The sequence below is a fragment of the Rhamphochromis longiceps genome, linkage group LG3 (genome assembly GCF_057381845.1).
Source record: "Rhamphochromis longiceps isolate RC_006_pf linkage group LG3, R_longiceps_female_GT1.1, whole genome shotgun sequence".
NCBI lineage: Eukaryota > Metazoa > Chordata > Actinopteri > Cichliformes > Cichlidae > Rhamphochromis > Rhamphochromis longiceps.
Window position 1 is genome coordinate 8,252,475 of NC_140559.1, and position 23,837 is coordinate 8,276,311.

General features: G+C 41.1%; 1 protein-coding gene across 6 annotated transcripts in view; it reads left to right on the forward strand.

Moving 5' to 3' along the window:
* The window catches only part of LOC146672708 (stonustoxin subunit beta-like), a 60,454-nt gene that overhangs the window by 31,244 nt on the left and 5,373 nt on the right, over positions 1-23,837 (forward strand). For 3 of the 6 annotated variants that reach the window (XM_085388784.1, XM_085388792.1, XM_085388801.1), the window contains 3 exons: positions 278-457; positions 8,571-8,744; positions 18,864-19,037. In XM_085388784.1, coding sequence (XP_085244910.1) covers positions 278-457; positions 8,571-8,744; positions 18,864-19,037 — 528 coding nt within the window. The other 3 variants (XM_085388810.1, XM_085388817.1, XM_085388827.1) reach the window with 2 other exon arrangements.

A 23,837-nucleotide genomic window follows, 5' to 3' on the forward strand; every position in this document is an offset into this window, starting at 1 on the left:
GTGAAGCCTTGTGGTTCCTGGAAGGAAAAACACGACTTTTTCAAGTCTTTGTCCTGTTTTTATGATAAATGTACGACTTTAATGTGAAACATTCAGAGTTTTTTCTCCTGTTGTGTTTGTTTGAAGCTGCTTCCTGTTGGCTTCAGCTGTTTGGAGTTTTCATTTTCTAAACTTCTACATTCTGAACCTTCTTCAGCTCTGAACAGATGATGAAACACTGAATGATTTCAAGCTCACACTTTGTCTAATAAACTTACATCTTTCATTCTTTATACAGACTGTGGGGCTGTGGTTTGTCAGAGATCAGCTGTGATTATCTGGCAGCAGCACTGAAGTCCAACCCCTCGTATCCCAGAGTGCTGGACCTGAGTGGAACCTACAACAACCTGCAGGATTCAGGAGTGAAGCAGCTTTGTGTTCTTCTGGAGAATCCACGATGTGGATTTGAAACTCTGAGGTCAGTCACATGTTTTACTTGTGCTGAGATGAATATGATGTGGATGTTAATGTTGGAGGACTTCCGTTTTCGGGCAATGGAGTAAGGTGTGTCGGGCACTAGCACCTGCCTAACTTTTTTTGAAATTTTACTCTCTGAGCCCCATTTTGCTGTTAGATATGAATTTTTCGGGTCATTTATGAGTGTCACACTGGAAGAATGTCCAAGGGAAGGAGACAAACCGAGAAAAACCTCACTGGTGAGAGCTGTGCTAACGCTGGTGCAGCAGAGGATGCTAGTGCAGCCCTGAATCCGCCGCTTGTCGCCCTGCTCGAACAGCACAGAACAGCCATAGCCGCAGATTTTAAGGCTACATCGGATGTAATTAACGGTAAGCTGGACAAGATTCAAGCGGAAGTTGCAAATCAAGAAGTACGTATTGGTGAGCTTGAATCAAACGCAGTGGATGTTGTTCAGCGTTTAGCAGTGCTCGAAGCTATGTATGATTCACTACAGGAGGAAAACAAACTTTTCAAAACTAAACTTTCCGACCTGGAGAGTAGAAGCAGAAGGCAGAACATCCATCTGGTGTGTTTGCTGGAATCGGTGGAGCCGGGTCCACAGGCCAACTGAGTTCTTTTCCCGGCTGCTGGTGGAGGTCTTCGGCGCACAAACTTTGCCATCCCCCCCGGAGCTTGACAGAGCACACCGTAGCCTTATGCCCAACCCGGGCCCTGATGGAAGCTCAGTCATTATCCGCTTCCACTGCTTCCAGATTAAGGAGCTGCTGATAAGGGAAGCACGGAGATGCCGAGGGACGTTGGAATACTGCGGACATAAACTCCTGTTTTATGAGGATTACAACGCCGACGTCCAAAAGCAGCAAGCCCAGTATAAGGATGTTATGGCCGAGTTATACCAGAGAGGCCTTTGTCCTTCCCTTCTCTTCCCCGCCAGGCTCCGCATTACTCTTTCAGATGGGAAAATCCGGCGATTGGAGTCAGTTGAGGAGGCCTCTCGCTTCATTCAAACCATGGAAGAAAATCGAAGCTCTCCATCCTGAGTTGGACACTGTAGAGCACTCACCCTAATTTACAACTATAACGGGTCGGACTAGCCTAAGTGGCGTCCTCGTTGTGACTGACATTATACAGCCGCACTGTTGGCATAGCAATATATTCTTTGCTGTTCATTTTAAGGTAAAACTGGTTCGTTGTTTGGTTGATTTGTTTTTTGTTCTTTCTTCTTTCTCTTCTTCGTGGCCTGAAAACTGAGACCCTGGCTCGAGTTTAGGGGCTACTGTTCAAGGGTGCAGGTATGATGCTGGTGGTATGGGGAGTTCTTGACTAATATGGGAAGAAAGCAGGGCTTTACGCGGTTGCTTTTTAATGCAACCTGCTGGGTGATATTGGTGGGTGGTATTGTTTTAGGTTTTTTTTACACAGTGATATGTTATTGTATTGCATTTTCTTTCTGGGGTGGGGTTGGTTGTCAGGTTTTGTTTTTTTTGTTTTGTTTTGTTTTTGTCCCCTCCCTTCCCTCCTTTGGCAACTCTGTACATAAAAATGTGGGACTTCCTTGATGAGTGGTAATCTTACCTTTGTTAGCTGGAATGTGAGGGGGTTGAACCACCCAATAAAGCGAAAGAGAGTCTTATCACGTCTGAAGCAATTTAAGCCCGGGGTAGTTTTTTTGCAAGAGACCCACTTGCAGGATTCAGATCACTCACGATTGGCAAAATGTTGGTCAGGACAGATGTTTCACTCTAATTTTAAAGCAAAAGCTAGGGGTACAGCTATTCTTATCGATCGGAACATCCCATTTGTTCCATCTAATGTTTTGTCAGACAAAAACGGACGGTTTATAATAGTGTCTGGCAAACTCTGCGACAGGTCTGTGACTTTGGCTAACCTTTATGCACTCAATTTTGATGATGTGCAATTTTTTCAACGCCTGTTTTCACACCTCCCGTACTTAAATACTCCCTCTTTGATTCTGGGGGGCGATTTTAATCTTTATTTGCATGTGGTATTAGATCGTTCATCCCCCAAACCTGCTACTCTTAATAAATCTGCAACTTATTTCTAGTCTTTTCTTGAAGATCATGGTCTCACGGATCCCTGGCGGTTTTTGTTCCCTACTGGTAGAGATTATTCTTTCTTTTCACACGTACACCACACCTACAGTAGAATAGATTATTTTTTTATTGACAATTTGCTAATTAATAATATTAGATCCTGAAGCTATGAAAGTATTACTGTCTATGATCATGCCCCCCTCGTGCTCAAAATAGCTTTTCAGGCCTGCGACTCTGTGAGAAAGGTCTGGAGATTGGATCTTCTGAAGTTAAAATTTTTCTTACTGAGAATAGAACACCTGGTATGCCAAACAGGACTGTGTGGGAGGCTCTGAAGGCATTTCTGAGAGGAGAAATCATCTCAGTGGCAGCATTTAAAAGACAGTGAGCACAGAGGGAACAGAGGCTTATTTCAGACCAGATTTTAAACATCGACAGGCAGTACGCTCAGTCTCCTTCACTGGCGCTATATAAAGAACGCTTAAGTTTACAAACCAAACTCAATCTATCAAACTCAATCAATGTTAAAATTCTGTCTAAGCTACTGGCGCACAGGCTGGAAAAAATTCTTCCTGCTATAATATCTCCCGACCAAACTGGCTTTATAAAAAATCGGCACGCCTTCTTTAACATACGGCGACTTTTTAATATTATCTATGCCATGTTGTGCCTGAATGCCTTATTGCTATGGACGCGGAAAAAGCATTTGATAGGGTGGAGTGGGAATATTTGTTTTTTACTTTAGAAAGGTTTGGAATGGGCCCCTTATTTTGCTCATGGATCAAACTTCTTTATGCAAGCCCCACGGCTTCAGTGGTAACTAACTGTCGCTACTCTGACCATTTTAGGCTCCACCGTGGAATGAGACAGGGCTGCCCTTTAAGCCCTTTGCTTTTTGCCCTTGTAACTGAGCCATTAGCAATTGCAGTCCGTGGTAGTGGGGACATAAAGGGCATATGGAGGGGGGGGGGGGGGGGGGATTGAGCATAGAGTTTCACTGTATGCCGATGACCTTCTTCTATTTCTTTCCAACCCGCTTACCTCCTTACCCGCTGTACTTAATATACTGAATGCTTTTAGTCATCTCTCTGGATACAAAATTAATATGAATAAGAGTGAACTGTTTTTGATTAACGAGAGTGCTCGAAATCTGGATTTGGTAAATGTTCCCTTTAAAATAGTCACGGATCACTTTGATTACCTTGGGATATGTGTCACAAAGCAATTTAATTGTTTGTTTAAGAAGAATCTCCTCTCCCTGCTGGAACAGTGCATGCACATGCTGTCCAGATGATCCCCATTATCCTTATCTTTAATAGGTAGGATTAACTCATTGAAAATGATGCTACTTCCAAAATTCTTATATGTTTTTCAATGCCTCCCTATCCTGATTCCAAAATCATTTTTTAAATCTCTAGACTCACTGATCACTTCATTTATTTGGAATGGTAAACCTCCTAAATTGAAGAAATCTATTCTTCAAAGGCCCAAGCCGGCTGAGATTTAGGCCTCCCTAATTTCCAGTACTATTATTGGGCCGCCAATATCATGTGTTTGTTGTATTGGAGACACTATCATCTTGACCCGTCACCACCAGTTTGGGTTGCCATGGAGTCATATTCAAGTGGGAAAATTTCTCTACCTGTGACTTTAGGTTCATCACTCCCTTTGGCATTACCTCTACCCAGTAACAATAGAGTTGTCCAGCAGTCTCTTAGAATCTGGTCTCAGTTTAGGAAGAGTCTGGGTATCCGGGCTTTCTCACTTCAAAGCCCAGTTGCAGCAAACCACCTATTTGCTCCCTCAATGGCAGATAATGCTTTTCATATCTGGCATAAAAAGGGCCTAAAATCCTTTGCAGACTTATATGAAGATGGACAATTTGTAAGTTTCTCTCAAATATCCACCAAATTTGGCATAGCTGCAGCTCAGTTTTTTCGGTTCTTACAGGCCAGACACTACGTGCAGAGTGTGACAGCAGAATTCCCCCAAATGCCTCCACACAATCCAGTAGATGATTTTTTTAATGGTAAACCCAACCTCAAGGGGCATAATATCAGCCTTGTACAGCTCAATTTCCAATTTACAAGGCTCTTCAGTAGCTGCTGTCAAATCTAAATGGGAACAGGACCTTACCTTTCATATTATGGATGAACTGTGGGACTCTATCCTTGGCCAGGTTCACAATATATCAATGTGTGCTCGACATACACTTATCCAATTTAAGATAGTTCATCGGGGGCATTGGTCCAGGGATAGACTGGCACACATATACCCAGGGGTGGACCCAGCCTGTTTAAGGTGTGGGGGTGCTCCTGGTACATTGTTTCATATGTACTGGTCCTGCCCTTCTTTGTCCACCTTTTGGAAATCTGTTTTCCATACCATGTCTGAAGTCCTGCAGCATCAAATTGAACCAGAGCCACTCTGTGCTATGTTTGGTGCGGTCCAGAATCTGAATCTGTCCAACTCCAGACTCAAAACATTAAACTTTTCATTATTGTTGGCCAGGCGAGCTATACTGCTGAAGTGGAAAGGCTCTTCTCCCCCCTCACACACACAATGGCTAAAAGATATAATGTCTTGTATGGATTTAGAAAAAATAGATATACAGTTCGTGGGTCTAAAAAAATTTTTTATAAACTGTGGTCCCCCTTTCTGGACTTCTTTGAAAGGGCCACAACTACTGTTACTGAGTAGTCCAAGGGAACCCCCCCCCCCCCCCCCCCCCCCTTGTTTTTTTTCCTTTTCTTTTATGTGTCTGTTTGTTGATTTTTGCTTTTGTTTTTGTTTTTTTCTGTTTGTTTTTTGGTTTAGTTGGGCAGAAGGCTGCCAATTATTTGTTGTTTAACGGTTAGGGTGGGAACAAGATTGAAATTTTGGACCATTCTGAAGCATTTTGTGTTATTGTATACATTGTATTGGAACCTTTGTCTAATAAAAAGACCTTTGAAAGAAAGAGATGAATATGATGTGAAAGTTGTGCTGACACTGTGGATCAGTAGGCCCACACACCTCTATACAGGAAGTCTGGTTCTACTCTTTGTAGAACTTCTGATCCCTGATCCTCTGAGTCTTTCTCAGTAGATAATGCAGAGTTCTGAGCTGATGTGGGTGAGAGGACTCAGGCAGCCTGACAGAGTTGATGTCCAGGTCTTCCCTGCTTGTCCTGATATACATAAACATGAGTATCCTTGCAGGTCAGATCTCATCAGTCACATCTCTTAGTGCAGTTCTCCTCTAGATTGTAGTGGATGTTAAACTAGGATGATTTTAAGAGCCTGGACCGCGGACTCCAAGGGAAGTTATGACTTGGAAAGACTAAACCAACCTATTAGAGGTCTTCGCACTAACATAGATAAATACTCAGATTTACACCTTTAGTGTCTCACAAAGGGTTGAAAAGTGAATGTGCACAGAGAGGTTGGTGGTGAGACGGACACTTCCAGCACTGTAGATGTGTTCCAGATCAGTGTTCATGGAAATAATCCGGGGAGCAGGATTCCTTGATGAATGTCACATCTTCTTAAATGTCTGTGAAGGTTCTCAGTCATCCAGGTCATCATAGTCAAAGGAGCTTGCAAAGAAAAGCGTCTGGACTTCTTTAAGTTGCTTGAAGACGTTTCACCTCTCATCCGAGAAGCTTCTTCAGTTCTAAGGTCAAATGGTGGAGAGTCCCAAATATAAACCTAGTGGGAGTGACCCCCACAGAGGGACAAAAGGACCCCCTGATGATCCTCTAATTGCCTGAGCCAAGGTGTGAAATTGGGTGTGAGACCCAATCAGCCAGAGTTTCGGGTGTGTTCATTGTGAAACCTGGCCCCACCTTGTCATGCGAATTCCTGAGGTCAGATGGCCCAGGATGTGAGTGGGCGTTAAGGCGTCTGGGAAGGGATCTCAAAACTGGATTATAGATGGCAGAGAGTTGGTGTCGTAAACCCCCGCCTCTGTTCAAAGATGGTCGCTCACAGTGGACATAGATGGCTTCTTTCACTCCTCTTTCAAACCATCTGTCCTCTCTGTCCAAAATGTGAACATTGGCATCCTCGAAAGAGTGTCCTTTATCCTTAAGATGCAGATGGACTGCTGAGTCTTGTCCTGTGGAGGTGGCTCTTCTGTGTTGTGCCATGCGCTTGTGAAGTGGCTGTTTGGTCTCTCCAATGTAGAGGTCTGAGCATTCCTCGCTGCACTGTACAGCATACACCACGTTGTTAAGTTTGTGTTTTGGCGTTTTGTCTTTCGGGTGAACCAGTTTCTGTCTGAGTGTGTTGCTGGGTCTGAAATACACTGGGATGTCATGCTTGGAGAAAACTCTCGAGTTAGGAGAGTCCCACACCCAATTTCACACCTTGGCTCAGGTGATTAGAGGATCATCAGGGGGTCCTTTTGTCCCTCTGTGGGGGTCACTCCCACTAGGTTTATATCTGGGACTCTCCACCATTTGACCTTAGAACTGAAGAAGCTTCTCGGATGAGAGGTGAAACGTCTTCAAGCAACGTAAAGAAGTCCAGACGCTTTTCTTTGCAAGCTCCTTTGACTACATCTTCTTAAAGTTATAATCCACAGGGAAGACTGTGAAACTGTCGATCTGATATCTACTCAACCAATCAGGTGTTTACATGCCCTTCACTGATCTTCAGCCCCACCTTATTATCACCCCCTCTCTCTCTTTTACATCTCAATTATCTTCACTTCACATTTCAGTCAGTTCAGATTTCATTAGCACGTTCACTTTAGCATAATCCATTTTAATCCAAACACCTTTCTCTTTAAACTCTGTTTGTCAGTCACAGTATATCCAGTACAATCCTCTTTTTCACTGAGTCACACACATTCAGAGATCAGAGTGTCCTGTGTGTGCTCTCATTCACTCACACTCACTCTCATATGGCTGAAGTCTGTTTGTACACAGGCTAATCTGGGACTCTCCACCATTTGACCCTAGAAATAAAGAAGCTTCTTGGATGAGAGGTGAAAGGCGAAACGTCTTCAAGAAACTTAAAGAAGTCCAGATGCCTTTTTTTCTAAGCTCTTTAGATAACTGCGAACCTTCACAGACACCTCATCAGTGTCACTCTCAGAGCTACCAGCCCTTTGCTACAATCACAAAGCTCTTCATTGAAATCAATGATATCAAAGCTAGAATCAAATGAGTCCAAGTCTTCTGCTGATTCAGCATCACATTCATCTTTGCTCCTTGTCCTGCATCCCCACCATGGACTTCATTCCTTTCCAAGCCAGCCTTGAGTGTCCTTTATTCAGCTCATCCTCTGCTTTACTCTTATACCTGATTTTAGCTGCTTTATCTCTCTTTCGACAAGTTTCTGTGCCTCGATCTTTTTCTTCTCTCCCTCATAACAAGACAGCTTCTTATGACTGAGAACATGTTGGAGTGATTTACTAATCCAGGGCTGATTTTTGGGGAAAATAGTTCCTGTTTTCAAAGTAATCCCCATTTTTCCAAGAATGAAATGTAAGTAGAAATAAATGATCTAAGTGAGAACATGAGCCTTTAAAAAGGCTCTTCTGAGGCTGCTGCCAGTGGTCAAAGCCTCCAACAAAGCTCTGTAAGTACATATGTGATCATAGCTTTAGCTTTTAAATGTTTATTCTAGTTAACACAGATCAGGTGGAACAACTCAAATAAAATATCAAAAATATTAAGTGGTCATCGGTACTCAGTTTGTTCAATACTGAATACATTGGAGCACCAATTGTCCACATTTCTGAAATATTTCTGGGTGTAACTGTCACCAAAGTGCAATTTAGACCTGGCCTGTGGTTGTTATCTAAGTGATAATCATCAATTCTACTAAAACAAATACAAAATAAAGAAGTTTGACACATTCTGTTGATATCAAAAGCACACTGAACAATTCAGTGTTGTTTTACTGCTGTTCTCTCTTCACTTCTTCTCTGATTCTCTCCACATGTTGCTCTGCATCAGTGCTCAGTTTCCTGACAAAACAAGATGAAATATTGCTAAATATAATAGTATCTCATTACACTTCAACATAAGTGTTTTATTTTTGTAATTGTTTATCTGTTATTTTTCAGACTGAGTCACTGTGACCTGTCAGAGAGAAGCTGTGAAGCTCTGTCCTCAGGTCTCAGCTCTCAGACCTCTAATCTGAGACAGCTGGACCTGAGTAACAGTAACCTGAAGGATTCAGGCGTGAAGCTTCTGTCTGAAGGACTGAAGAGTCCACGCTGTACACTGGAAACTCTCAGGTGAGATCAAGCATTTTTCTTTCATCAACTGACAGAATTAGCAGATTAATAATAAGGCAGTCCTCTAATAAGAGGAGAAGTGGAGGTGTTTTGAAGGGCAACGTACTCTTATGTTAACAAGACAGGAAGTAGTTCCTGGGAACTGCTTCCTTTGTTATTGTCTAAGTAGAAACATGATGGTGAAACAGTGATGAGTTTGCAGAGGTGGATCCACAGCACACAACACAACAATGCTGTTGCGTGCTGAAAGCAGACTTCTCACAGATTCTGAGGCTGCAGGTTTCATCACTGTCCAACCAAAATTCACTGAACCAGCAGTAAATGAACGTCCAAAACGACGCTTCATGTTTAAAAAACAGATGATCAGGGGGATTTGTGTTTACATCTTTTTTGTGTGATCTGTTCACCTGCTGTTTCAGCTGTTTGGTGGTTGTTGAGATGGTTTTGTGAACTTTTAGCTGAGATTCTGACGTTTCTGTAGATACCACACATGTCTAATTACTTTGTACAGCATGAATGGCCATAACGAGGTTTTTAACAGTAAGAAAAGTTGTAAAACTTCAGAAAATATAGTTAAAAGTCCAAAACCTTCTACGTCTGGTGGCTTGTGGTAAGGAGCAGATCAAACGAGTAAAGAATTACGTTAAATGGCTTCAACAGCACATTCAGGTCTGTGAGACTCATTCAGACACTGAGCCGTGGCTCTGTGCTACATGCACATATTTCTGCATCTCTGCCATTCAGACACACTTTATATATAGTTTATTTTATGTAGTATTCAATACTGAACTGTACATTTAGTCTTTTTAAAGGCAGCAAGTTTTATTCAGTGTTTTCATAAAAGCCTTATTTCTATCCATTTACTGCTATTAGGAAGAACACGTGAGGTTTAAGACCTGGACCAGTTTGAAACCTTTTGTCCTCCACAGTGGAAAATAGGTGGAAATAAAAATGGGTCTCATTTTAGCCAGCTCCTAATTTTATCAGTTCTACTCTCAGCGTCTCCTGTATATCTCCTGTATAAATGTTGCACTCAGCTTTGTGGTCTCCAATATCACTGAAATGCAGCCAGATGCTGCTCATTTTGCCTTTTCACTCTTTCCTGACACGCTTGCATTTCAATACAGCTCCCATTTCTCTGTGTACTGGTCTCTACCACTACCCTTGCTGTCTATGGGACATTTCCGTCCTCTTTCACATAATGGTATGATCCCAGTCTGTCTCTTAAAGTGTTTGGCCAAATGAAGGGCCGTGCAGAGAGGTTTAAAGGGGCGGGTGCTCAAAGTTAAAAAGGGGCACATTGAACCAGGCTGAATAACAACAACACACATTCATCAAGAATCTAATATGGGAAGGGCAGGGCTGTGTTGATCTGAGACTGTAGACATTAAAAAGTCCATAGGAGAGATGGTAGCTGATTAAACAAGTGTCATGAGATAATAACAAAATGCAAAGATTGGTGACAGCGCTTGGAACCATAAGGCAACAAAAAACCGTGAGAAATAATTTAAGCTCTGCCTGTGAATCACTCTTTGCTTCTCTTCTTCCTTCCATCCCATCATTTCATATATCACTCTCCACTTGCTGTCTATGTGAGAACAAGGCACAACTTGCTATTGCAATAAACTATAATCTAATTATCCACACCTAACAACTCCAGCACTTAATCTAAATGATGACAGAAAAATGTTATAGCACTGCCTTTAGTAGCCTCACACATCTCCTACTGTTTCCTCCTCATGTCCTTACCAGCCATGTCTGCACAATGTTATATCATGGGTAATATTTTTTTTAAAAATCCATCTAAATAAAACACACACATGCACACACACACAGTGACATTTTAGACCTTCTTCAGAATACTGTATATACTATGGGCATCATGGTGCTGATCCAGAATCCTTACATTATTATTTATTACTAGAGCTACAATAATAAAGCAAAGAGGAGGGGGAAGTAATAAATATGAAATTATGTATTTATGATGATTCCATTTGTTTCACTATCCACTCTGTGCAGGGCAAAGCTTATTACATGTTTAAACTGTAGAGATACAATCATTTTACTGCTGTAAAATCCAACTTTTGTCTTCTTTAAAATATAAATCTAATATAATCTGCTTCTTAATGTATGTTCTTTAAAATACAGCGTGTGTTTTTAATATATTATAATTATAATAATGCATAATTATGTGGACATGCATATTAGATCGTTTTTTAGTGAAATATAATCCCCCCAGAAAGGCAGGAAAAGCCCGGAAACTTACTTTAAAACTAAATATGTTCTAAATACTTTAAAACTAAATATGTTCCCGAAAACGGTGACAGAGCTGCAGACCCATGACAGCCTTACACAGGTAGCCAGCAGCTGTGACCAGCACTACTTGTGCAGTTAATAAAAGGACAGGTAATGTTTGTCGCGCTGTTGCACACACAGCACGCTCGTTTGTTTCAGTTCGTCAGTAGCAACAAGACAGCTTACCAACGTGTACGTAATAAGCTAACACTCCTGGGTGCTACACACTACAGTGTGCGCTGTACACCTACTTACTGGTTTTGTCGCATCAGTCTGTGTCTCTGAGTTCACTTGTGTTTCTCCTACAGCTCCGGACCGCTAAAAATGCGCGTGCTCTTTGTGAGCTCGTTCCCGGCTCGTAACCAGCGCGTTCTGCCGTCAAGGGCGATCATTGGTTAGATGTGATCATGTGACTGATGCAAGCCAGATCCTTTTATTTAGCAAAACTGTGATTAATAGTTAAATGTTATTGTTGAGGGGCACAGACAGGACTCCGCACGCACACACACATTAAAAATATATATATATATTTTTTTAAAAAGTTGCCCCAACAAAAGGGCACTTTGGGCACCCATCAGGAAACGGGCAGGTGCTCAAGCCCCTCTAGCCCCCCGCACGTGCCTGGCCACATGGTTTGCTCATCAGAATAAAACCTCAGCCGTGTTCACATTGATTATCAGCAAGCCTGAAAATTCATCAATATTTGACATACGAAATTATCTCAAGGCCTAGATTTGGCCCACGGGCCATATGTTTGACACCGCTGGTTTACACAGTTTGGTATTCAATGTACAAGTGAGTTAGCTCTCAGCTAACTAGCAGACAAGCTAACTGCTGGGACTGCGTCTTTCTAACAAGAGCGTCAGACACTCAGACTGGTTTCCTTTGTGGATGATGATGTGTTCTCACGCTGATCCTTCATGCTGATGCTGCCATCCACCCACTGCTCCTGGATTCCTCATCATCATCTCCATCAGCCCTCACAATACTCCACCTTCATCAGCTTCATGTTCAGCATGCTGGATGGACAGTAATTCTTTCCATGGGTTATGGTGGGACATTGAGAGCTGAAGTCAAACAGCAGTGAGAAAGACTTTAAGCTGCTGGACTCAGTCACTATATCCTGTTGTCCTCATAGAACCTGGACACACAGACTCACCTGTGACACAGTGACACACAGTGTGGGCTACACACACATTAGAAAGTGGATCAGTCACACTTGTGCAATCATTTGTTGTGCTGGGAAACCATGAACACTTTGAATCACATTAATGGCTTTGTTACAGCAACATTCAATCATGAGTTCAAAAGTAGTGCATTGTGTACTTATTTTAATAGTACTGCAGTATGAGAAGTGCAACATTCAGTGTGCAGAAACAGATCAGGTGCTTTCTAACAGCAGTGTTCCCTTTAACACAGCAGCAGTTCAAATATTTCTGTCAGTCTGAGCTGAAACATGAATCTAATCAAATATCAAATCAAAGTTCTTTGCCTCTGCCAGGACGTTAACATTTGATCTAGTTTTTTACAAAGTTCCCTCAGCGTCCAGAGCCACCAACATACCTTTGATCAACAGCAAGTGAACATTTATAAATGTGTGTTTCCAGAACAGGAAGCAGCAGAACTATTGTTCTGTTATCAGGCAGCAGCACAAACGCTCATCAGCTCATTTACTGTGCAGGACTTTGAGTGTGTGAAGTGTGTGTTTGTGCTGGATTTCCTTTGGAGAATCTCAGTCAGAAACCAGACAAAGAAAAACTCTTTCAACAGTCCAGGTTGAGTTGACAACATGAACTGCATTTATCTTCCTCTGACTTGACATGTTCTTCCTCCTCTGCACCGAGCCAGCTGCTAAGACTCACAAGCTCATTGACATTTTCTGATGATAAAGAAACTCTCTTCTTCTGCACAATATGAGCAGCAACAGAGAAGAAGCTTTCACAGGTACAGATGTTGCAGCTGTGGCCAAGTACATGTGCTTCATGTTGGAGCAGCACTCTAATGGACAGGCCTCTGTACTGATGGTGGGCTCTGCTCTGTAGCCACCACACTGTTCTCAGCTGAGTCTTCCTCCTGTTCACACTCTGATGAAGCACCAACAGGGCCAACTTCTTCTCTGGTGGCTCGGATGTTGTTGCTTCCACAGGTTTCCCTCCAACAACCCTCTGTTCCTGCAGTGAGTTCAGTAAGATCTGGGTAAACACTTGAGCTCCTTGAATCTGGCTCCAGCAGCAGTTTTCACATATACAATGTTGGCTTGCGTGTCTCCAGGTCTGTTCTGAATGTAGACTTGAATTTGACCACGTAGGCGGGGTCATCACCTGAGCTGTCCATCACCTGAGAGAGATGACAAAACACAGAATCACAGAGCATGAAACCAACGTTTCTCCTCCCAGAAGTTCAGTCACAGACCTGCAACAGAAACAAGAGTCAAAGATTCAAATGACGCAGAGCTTTCATTTACTTATATCCACAAACATGTCCTCTACATATTCATGCTGTATTTACACACACATACAGAGGCTGTTTGTCTCTCACACACAGACAGGACACTGAGAAATACATCATGTTAAATATACCTGCAGGCTTCCAGCTGTGCACTTTGTCCCTGTCAGCTGTGATCGCCATGGCAACCTTGGTGTTGTGCGCGATGCAGGGATGTGTTCAAAGGGAGACGTCTGGCAGCAGCATCATATTTGATGCACTATCTGTACTGAGTGTGCTGACTTTATTTCAAATGTCCCACTGCTGTGCAACATGAATCACATGTTCTGCACGTTTCTGTAACTCCCAGGTAACCATGGTTACCCAGCCACGCCCAGTAGTCTCCAGAGAGACCAACAGCTGGTTCATGTTGTAACGCCGTGGCTTTCTTAGTCTCCCCTTTTTCTACAGCTCATGTGTTCTTCTTGTGATGCTGCGTCTTGAGGCTCATACATGCCGTCATTTGTTGATCCTAAGAACGTTCCTCAGACCGACTTCTTCAACAACACAAACCTGCAGTTTGTAGCTACTCACTTCACTGTGGCGTTTGTTAGCTTGTCTTTCTTTGGTTTATCTAGACTCCTCCCACCAGCTGAATCTACGTAGTCTGCCCAAGCCTCCCACCTCTGTTTGTTTGGGTGGTTTGTTTGCTGCCATCAACAGCGTGTAATGCATTTAAGTGATACTTCAGACATGAAGCACTCCGGTGATAAAAAAAACTCAACTTTGCTTCCAGATAACTTTAGTTGTATCAACACTGCCTCCTGGAACAGTTTAAAATGAACATGTCAAAGATCTGTACCTGTCTCCATGTTTCTGTCCCCGCCCCTTTCTTTCTGTCCTGGGTCATGTGAGCGCTGCAGTAGTATTAGGCCCACCCTCAATGCTCCCATTGGCTGAGATGCATAATGATGCCCATTTCAAGCCAGCCCTGATCAACATCCCTCCTGTGACCCATGGCTTTTATATTCAGAGCCAGTGAGCACTTTCACAATAATCATGATTTTAAAAACTGTGATTAAAATAATTGCTGACGTTAATCAATTAATGAGTTAACGAGATTATAACGTCTTCTGTAAGACGCTTTTCTGTCCCCCACTCGTTACCTGTATGAATGGCACCTGTTTGAACTCATCATCTGTATAAAAGACACCTGTCCACAGCCTCAAACAGTCAGACTCCAAACTCCGCCATGGCCAAGACCAAAGAGCTTTCGAAGGACACCAGGAAAAGTATTGTAGACCTGCACCAGACTGGGAAGAGTGAATCTACAATAGGCAAGCAGCTTGGTGTGAAAAAATCAACTGTGGGAGCAATCATCAGAAAATGGAAGACATACAAGACCACTGATAATCTCCCACGATCTGGGGCTCCACGCAAGATCTCATCCCGTGGGGTCAAAATGATCATGAGAACGGTGAGCAAAGATCCCAGAACCACACGGGGGGACCTGGTGAATGACCTGCAGAGAGCTGGGACCAAAGTAACAAAGGTCACCATCAGTAACACACTACAACGGCAGGGAATCAAATCCTGCAGTGCCAGACGTGTTCCGCTGCTGAAGCCAGTGCATGTCCAGGCCTGTCTGAAGTTTGCCAGAGAGCACATGGATGATACAGCAGAGGATTGGGAGAATGTCATGTGGTCAGATGAAACCAAAGTAGAACTTTTTGGTATAAACTCAACTCGTCGTGTTTGGAGGACGAAGAATACTGAGTTGCATCCCAAGAACACCATACCTACTGTGAAGCATGGGGGTGGAAACATCATGCTATGGGGCTGTTTTTCTGCCAAGGGGACAGGACGACTGATCCGTGTTAAGGACAGAATGAATGGGGCCATGTATCGTGAGATTTTGAGCCAAAACCTCCTTCCATCAGTGAGAACTTTGAAGATGAAACGAGGCTGGGTCTTCCAACATGACAATGATCCAAAACACACCGCCCGGGCAACAAAGGAGTGGCTCCGTAAGAAGCATTTGAAAGTCCTGGAGTGGCCTAGCCAGTCTCCAGACCTCAACCCCATAGAAAATCTGTGGCGGGAGTTGAAAGTCCGTGTTGCTCGGCGACAGCCCCAAAACATCACTGCTCTCGAGAAGATCTGCATGGAGGAATGGGCCAAAATAGCAGCTACTGTGTGTGCAAACCTGGTAAAGACCTATAGTAAACGTTTGACCTCTGTTATTGCCAACAAAGGTTATGTTACAAAGTATTGAGTTGTATTTTTGTTATTGACCAAATACTTATTTTCCACCCTGATTTACGAATAAATTCTTTACAAATCCTAACATGTGAATTCATGGATTTTTTTTTCACATTCTGTCTCTCACAGTTGAAGTGTACCTCTGGTGCAAATTACTGACCTCTGTCATCATTTTAGGTGGGGGAACTTGCACAATCGGTGGCTGACTAAATACTTTTTTGCCCCACTGTATCTGAACAAGAATATTTTCAATTCTTTTGGCAAGAATGTATGTAAATAGCTTAAAGTCCTGGTTAAGAACACTAATGGGGAGATAATTTCCACAGTCAAGCCTGTCCTTTCCTTCTTTAGCTATTATAGAAATAGAAGCCTCATTCCAAGATGGGGGAATTACTCCCGTCTTTAAAATAGAGTTGAATGATGTTCTCATCAAAGGAATCAGTACCTCTTTCATTTCTTTATACCAGTCTGATGGGAATCCATCTGGGCCAGGGGATTTATTCGGTTTCAATTTTGTAATAGCTTTTTTAATTTCAAATTCAGATATGTCCTCGATTAGGGTTATATTCTGTTTTTCATTCAACTTTGGTAGGTCGAATGAATCTAAAAAAGATACCTTTAGTGTCCACTCTAGGTTGTGTATATAGTTCTTTGTAGAATTTTAGGAAGGCTGACTGAATATCTTCAAGTTTATACACAATGTTATTTGTTTGAGGGTCCTTTATTTTATATATTGTATTTTCTAATTGTTGTTTTTTTAATTTATAGGCCAGTAATTTAGCAGATTTGCCTCCTACCTCATAGTATCTTTGTTTTAAAAAAACATATTTTTTTGTATTTCACTTGAAAAAATTTCATCAATTTCGTTTTTCTTCTTTTGTATTTCTAGTTGTAAATTTGTAACTGCGCTTATTTTATGGGCTTCTTCAAGATATTGTAGTTGTGTCTGGAGTTTTCTTAAATGCTCATTTCTCTTCTTTTTAAAGTTAGCGCTGTAACCTATGAGTTTTCCTCTTGTCACTGCTTTTAGGGCGTCCCATAGAATACTCGGGGAAACTTCTTCATTATTATTTTCCGCTATATAATCTATTATATCTTGACTAATTTGTCCTTTCATCGTGCTTAGAATACTTGTATTTAATCTCCAGGATGTAACTCTTCTTTCGTATCCAAGCACTACTTCCAGGTACATTGGGGCATGATCCGATAAATCCATCACTCCTATCCTGCAATTGATCACCCTGTTAAAGTCTTTTTGGTACATAAAAAAATAATCCAGTCTAGAATAAAATGAATGAGGGTGAGAAAAAAAGGTATAGTCCTTCTTGTTGCGGTTTAGTTCTCTCCATACATCTATGAGCCCTACGTCCTTTAAGATTAATTTGATGTTTTTGGTTGTTTTATTCAATCCCGGGGCGTGTGGGTTTGATGAGTCCAAGGACGGGTTGAAGCGAACATTCCAATCTCCTCCCAAAATCAGAGTACCTTGTGCCTCTCCAACAATCAGTTCAAAAACCTTTTTGAAAAATTTTATCTCTGATCCTGGGGGAGCATATACATTTATAAGAGTAATCAGTATCCCCTCCAGGTACCCTTTGACTAACACAAACCTCCCCTCCTTATCATTGATTTCTTGGATGCATTCAAAATTTAACCTACTAGAAATTAGAATTACCACACCCCTTTTAGAGCTCTGAGGGCAGGAAGAGGAATACTGATTAAATTTCCATTTCTTTAATTTATCATGTTCAAGCTTTGATAAGTGAGATTCCTGTATAAAGGCAACTTCTATTTGTTCTCTTTTTATTTTTGACATAATTTTACTTCTTTTAATATGGCTCCCCAGGCCATTTACATTAAATGACACTATTTTAGTTACCTTACAGGGCATTAATGTACGACCTTATATAATTCCAATCTCTGTACATAGCCAAAGATCGAAAAGTACTCCCCCAGAACAGAAAAAAGAAGAAAAAAAAAGAAAAAAAAAAGAAAAAAACATTGTACAACGAAAACATATAATCATGTTGACTTCCAAAAACATAATCGCTATATTAGCTATATTTGGTGAGGGAAAAACTCTTCTGTCCACTTGTGGAAGAGTGCCCTCTCCGGCACACAGGCCGAAAGCCCAGTGGTCTGTAGGGTCCAATTTATTGTGCAAATAAATGACCCGACTTTAATGTAATTTTATATGCCCTCTTTATAAGATTAACTAATTATATAACAAAACAAGTTAATCGAAATAAAATTCATATACTCAGTTCATCTTAGGTCTCAATATTCTTGAGTTTACCTCTAGTATAGTGCTCCATCACACACTTGCTGTTTATCCACTGTCATCTTGGTGCCTAAATATCTGAAGGCGTTCCTTGAAACCCAGTTTTGGGGTCGAGTTTCCACCTTTCTTCTTCGTACTTGTTTGCCAAGTCTGCTGTTTTATTTGATCCAAGAATGAGTTTCTGTCTTTCACAACTTCTGTTTATATTCTTTATGATCTCTGGCACCAGTTCATCTGTAGGCTGAGCTCAGTCCATCCATTTAGTGAAATGATGTTTAAAGGTCTCCTTGTTGTGTGAGCGTGCACAGATCCTGAAGCAGAAAGCCTGGGTTACAGAGAAATGATCATCACTGTGATGATGCTCATCATCTCCGACTGGGATGGGACTGTTGGTGGACTTCCCATGATGCTCTGCTTTTTTCTCCCCTCTTTTCACTCCTGATGCTTTTATATGTCACTACTGTATGTCCTTAACTTTTGTCTTCTCTCTCCTTAGTTTGTGTTTTGTTCTTGTCTCTCTGAGCTCATCTCTTCTCTTTCCCCTCACCCTGCAACCAGTCATGGTAGATGCTCCTCCTGGAGCCTGTTTTCACTGGGAGGATCTTTGTGTCAAAGGGAGTTCTTCTTCCCACCATCACCAAGTGCTGCTCACAGTCGATTGTCTGATGTTTGGGGCTTTCTCTCTAATATTGGAGGCTGTTACCTTACACTGTTAAACAGCTTCAGATGACTGTTGTTGTCTGTTGGGTATTGTCACTTATAAATAAAGTTACATTGAATGGATGTAAATGAATAGATGTTATTGTGACAAAGAGAAAACGGTTGTTGACAGATAGATTGTTTTTGTGTGTCTGCAGTCTGTCAGGCTGTCTGATCACAGAGGAAGGCTGTACTTCTCTGGCCTCAGCTCTGAGCTCCAACCCCTCCCATCTGAGAGAGCTGGACCTGAGCTACAATCATCCAGGAGACTCAGGAATGAAGCTGCTGTCGGCTGGACTGAAGGAACCAGGCTGGAGACTGGACACTCTCAGGTATGAAGAATGTCTGATAGAGGAGGAAGAGCTGGAAGCATTTGCTGTGTCTTTCACTCACTTCCTGTTTGTTTCCTGCAGATGACACATGAACAATCACACATGCAGGAATATTTTCAGGGACAGACACACTAGTCTAGCTGGATAGTACGTGGATATTTATGTATTTATGTCACTCATGGAAGCCTATTTAGCATTAACGTCTCACATCATTATAACACAAGAGAAAAGGGTATTAGCGTTAGCTACTAATGCTTATTCACCTCAAATTAGCTTTAGCTGCTAATGGTAGCCTACTTAGCATTAACTCCTCACTAATATAATGCTAATTCACATCAAATTAGCAATAGCTGCTGATATTGTTATAAGGAAAGAGAAAACGGTATTAGCATTAGCTGCTAATAATTATTCACCCTAATTAGAATAAGCCGCTAAAAGCAGCCTACTAAGCATTAACTCCTCACATTGTTGTTACCCAACGGAAAAGAGTATTAGTATTAGCTACTATCATTTTTAATAAGTAAGAGAAAACAGTGTTAGCATTATTGAATAATGCTAATTCACACTAAATTAGCATTAGCTATTTACAACAGCATACTTAGAATTAGCCCCTCACATTGTCAAAAAGTAAGGGAAAACAGTATTAGCATTAGCACATAATGCTAATTCACGTCAAAGTAGCATTAGTTAATAATGGTAGCCTACTTAGCATTAACTCCTCACTAATATAATGCTAATTCACATCAAATTAGCATTAGCTGCTCACATTGTTAAAAGGGAAGGGAAAACAATATTAGCATTAGCTGCTAATAATTATTCACCTAATTAGAGTTAGCCCCTAATGGCAGCCTAGTTAGCATTAACTCCTGACATCGTTATAATGCAGGGGAAAAGGGTTACCATTATCAGATAATGCTAATTCACATCAAATTAGCAATAGTTAATAATGGTAGACTTCATATCATTAGCTGCTGTCATTCTTACAAAGCAAAGGAAAACAATATGAGCATTAGCTGCTAATGCTTTTTCATCTAAAATTAGAAATTGCCACTAATGGCGTCCTATTTAGCATTAACTCTTCACATTGCAGGGAAAAAGTTAAAATTGAATGAAAAAAAGTGTTCACATTACCTACTCATATTGTTAAAAAGTAAGAAAAAATATTGTTGGCATTAACAGATAATGCTATTTCACCTCAAATTAGTATTAGCTAATAACGGTAACCTACTTAGCATTAGCTGGTCACATTGTTATAAAGCAAGAAAATATGGTATTGACTATGTGCACGTTAGCATATGCTACTTCCGGTGCGGAAACTCCTGTGGGGAGCTTTGTTTCCGGTGTCCTATTCGCGCCTGGTTTACGGTCCAAAACAAGTTAAGCAAATGAATGAATCAAGCGGTGATTTACATTTCTATAGATGCCTTGGGCATTTATCCAATATATCTGTAAATGATGTTCATCAACTTGTCAATATTTTTCCCCGGCGCCTCAGAGCAAAAAAGAAAATGGATTCAAATGTTATATTTCTCAGCTGTCCCTCGTTTATCACGGGTGTTATGTTCTAAAAATAACCAGCGATAGGTGAAATCAAGTAGCCAATTTTATTTTTTGAAGGTGCAAATCGTTTCGTGGACATCGTGGACATATAGTACTGCACTTCAGAGTCACACTGCTAGCAATCGATGCAGCGATTCTGTACTGTACAGGAGAGACGTCACGGAGGAGATCGTCTGCAGCGATCCGGACGCAGGACACAATGTGACGTAAAAAGAAATAAGCACGCAAACTTGCACTAAAAAATCTGCGAAACAGCGAGGTGAAAGTTGAATCGCGTTATTAGCGAGGGACCACTGTAATTTTTAAGGTAAGTCACAACATACCCTTCGTATATACTAATGTATAGAAACCCTTACCAGCAATCATTCATTTTTGTGTGGCTTTTTTCACGGTTTGTTAACATGCTGTGTGGGTGTGTACTTGACTAGCTGATATCGACATAACGGGAAACATCCGGTTTGACTATTCTTCACCTGTACTTTGAATGCTGAACATTTGCCTGTTTAAATCATAAGACCAGTCACTATACAGAGATGTGCTTCTGAATGTGGACGATGTGTCTTCTGCTGCAGTAATGCAGTTCTGCTTGTGTTGAGTTATGTAAACAACTGATCGATCTAAACGCTTTAAACGTCAAAATTGATGATTAGATTTTTTTATGACACAACAGTGGTGAGTGTTCCCACCTTCTGCTCTTTGCAACTTAACGCGATCTTTCCGTTTTCGAGTTTTGGACATGATTTTGGAGTATATCTTCGCAGTAGCGATTGACCGCAAAGTAAAGCTACCGGAAATGTACAACCCCACATCCGGTCTCAAACCAGGAAGTTAGCATTTTCTCGTGCACAGGGTCAATTAGCATTAGATGCCAATTCCTATTCACCTAAAATTAGCATTAGCCACTAATGGCAGTCTACTTAGCATTAACTCCTCACTAATATAATGCTAATTCACATCAAATCAGCATTAGCTGCTAGCATCAGCCTACCTAGCACTAGCTATTCACATTGTTAAAAGGGAAGAGAAAACGATATTAGCATTAGCTGGTAATAATTATTCACCCCTAATTAGAATTAGCCGCTAATGGCAGTATACTTAGCATTAACTCCTCATATTGTTATAATGCAAGGGAAAGAATTAGCATTATCTAATAATGTTGACCTTGGCCCACTGGAAAAGTTCAGAAGTCTGTTTGCTAAAGATTTAGGAGTGTTTCTTGATAGCTCTTTCTCATTTGAGAAACAAATAAATTCTGCTTTTAAAACCAGCTGTAAGGTTTGCTTAGAAATATTTACTCATATATGAGTTATATAATCAATTGCATAATGCAGAGGTTCGATCCTTAGTAGTCTGTGAAGACTCTGTGTGCCTTCCAGAGTGCTCTGGCATGCACACACACCTTAAGGTCATGAGAGAGTGTTAAAGCTCTTGTGATCCTGGACTCTTGGTGGCGCTGTCACTTGGTGTTCGCTCGCTCTGTGGTAGAGTATCACTTCCTGTTCCTGCTCAAACACATTGGTGTTTCTGAGTAGCTTATTTGCTTAGCAATTTAATTAAAAACTTTTAAATACATTCTTTTTTCATAGTATAATCTTCACGTGCTTCATCCGAAGCACACTTTCTGTGTACTCACTACCTAATTTATAGCCAAAGTAAATTTTTGGGAGCATTTCAAGTTGCTATACATCAATACAACCATTATAGCCCAGATTTTAATAATATGTATTCATTAAGTGCATAGTAATTACATAAATTGCAAAAAAGTGCAATAAACTACAAAAAAATTGAAAATCGTTTTTGCTTTTTTAACATATATTTGTAGTTAGAGAAATTTAAGAGGCTTATCCCTCAAAACTGTAAATACAAAAAAGTTGCACAAAATAGTTTCCCACCACAGGAAATTTATTTTGAGTGTCTTCATAATTTTATTTTTGAAATACACCAATTTTTATACACTGCAGGAAAAACGAAAATAAATATTATAGTGCAAATTTGCAAAAAAGCAGCATATGCATCAAAATAAACTATTTCCAGCAGTGCAATATGAGTCCTAAGCATCCCAGAAACGACACAGAAAGTCATAAAGTCAAAGATAACTTTTAAAAAGACCAGTATATGCCCTGAGGCCCTGATCATAAAAAAGACTACATTTCCGCGAAAATGACGTCACTTCCGGTTTCGGGCAGGTAATGGCGGAAATGCAAAAGTTCGCGCTGACGTCTATTCCAACATAGGAAGTGTTATGAACAGCTGATCGGATTGGCAAAGCGTGTTTCTGGAATATTATGTTTTTGTTCCTGCAAGCGCTTTTTATGCAGTTTTTGCAAAGCTTTATGTGGAAGGAAACCGTGACCTAGGACAAGCTGATGGCATGAGATGTAAGTACAACTCCTCCGGTTTCATATGCAAAAAAAATTTTTGCGCTAGCTTACGTGGTTGCAGTGCTACTGGGATTTAAAAATAGTTACGCAAAACAGAGCGTGTCCACTCCGATCGGCTGTAAAGGGTTAAAAGACTGAATAAGAACATTTACATCGTTTCCGGTAAAAAGTGGAGACCTGTCAAACATAATGGAGAACCTCTCAGCACTAGACTCAGTTATTATGCGTCAATGAGTTTTTAACTTCACAGGCATCTTTTAGAGCTAAAATTAAGTTAAACAAAGATACAGTTTTGATCACTCAAATGTACATCCTCAGCAAACACATTGCCAATTTTGAGGCCCAAGGAAAAAAGAAGGTCCAAGGTATGGCCTTTTAAATAGGTTGGACCGGAGACATGTTGGACAAAGTTAAAAGACTCAGATATAGATAGAAGTTCAGCTGCAGAGTTAGATGAGGCATCGTCAATATGAATGTTAAAATCCCCAAGAATTAAAACTTTCTCCAGCTTGATAATAGTAGATAAGAAGTCCATAAAATCCCTTAAGAACTCAGTAGCAGGGCCGGGAGGGTGATAGGCTAAAACACAATAAAAGATGTTCGTAGAGCCCACCTTAATTGTTTGTGACTCAAAGGAAGAATAGTTTTCAGTTTGCATACCTCTGCAGATGAAACTGTCCTTAAAGACAACGGCAAGACCACCACGGCGACCTAAACGGGGGGCGCCCAAGTAAGAGCAGTCTGCAGGACGCAATTCGTTTAGGTGAATAAATTCGCCATCCCTCTGCCTTTCGGTGAGAAACAGAAAGTCCAGGCTTTTCCTTGTGAAGAGCTCATTCAGAGAGAAGGAATTGCTTGC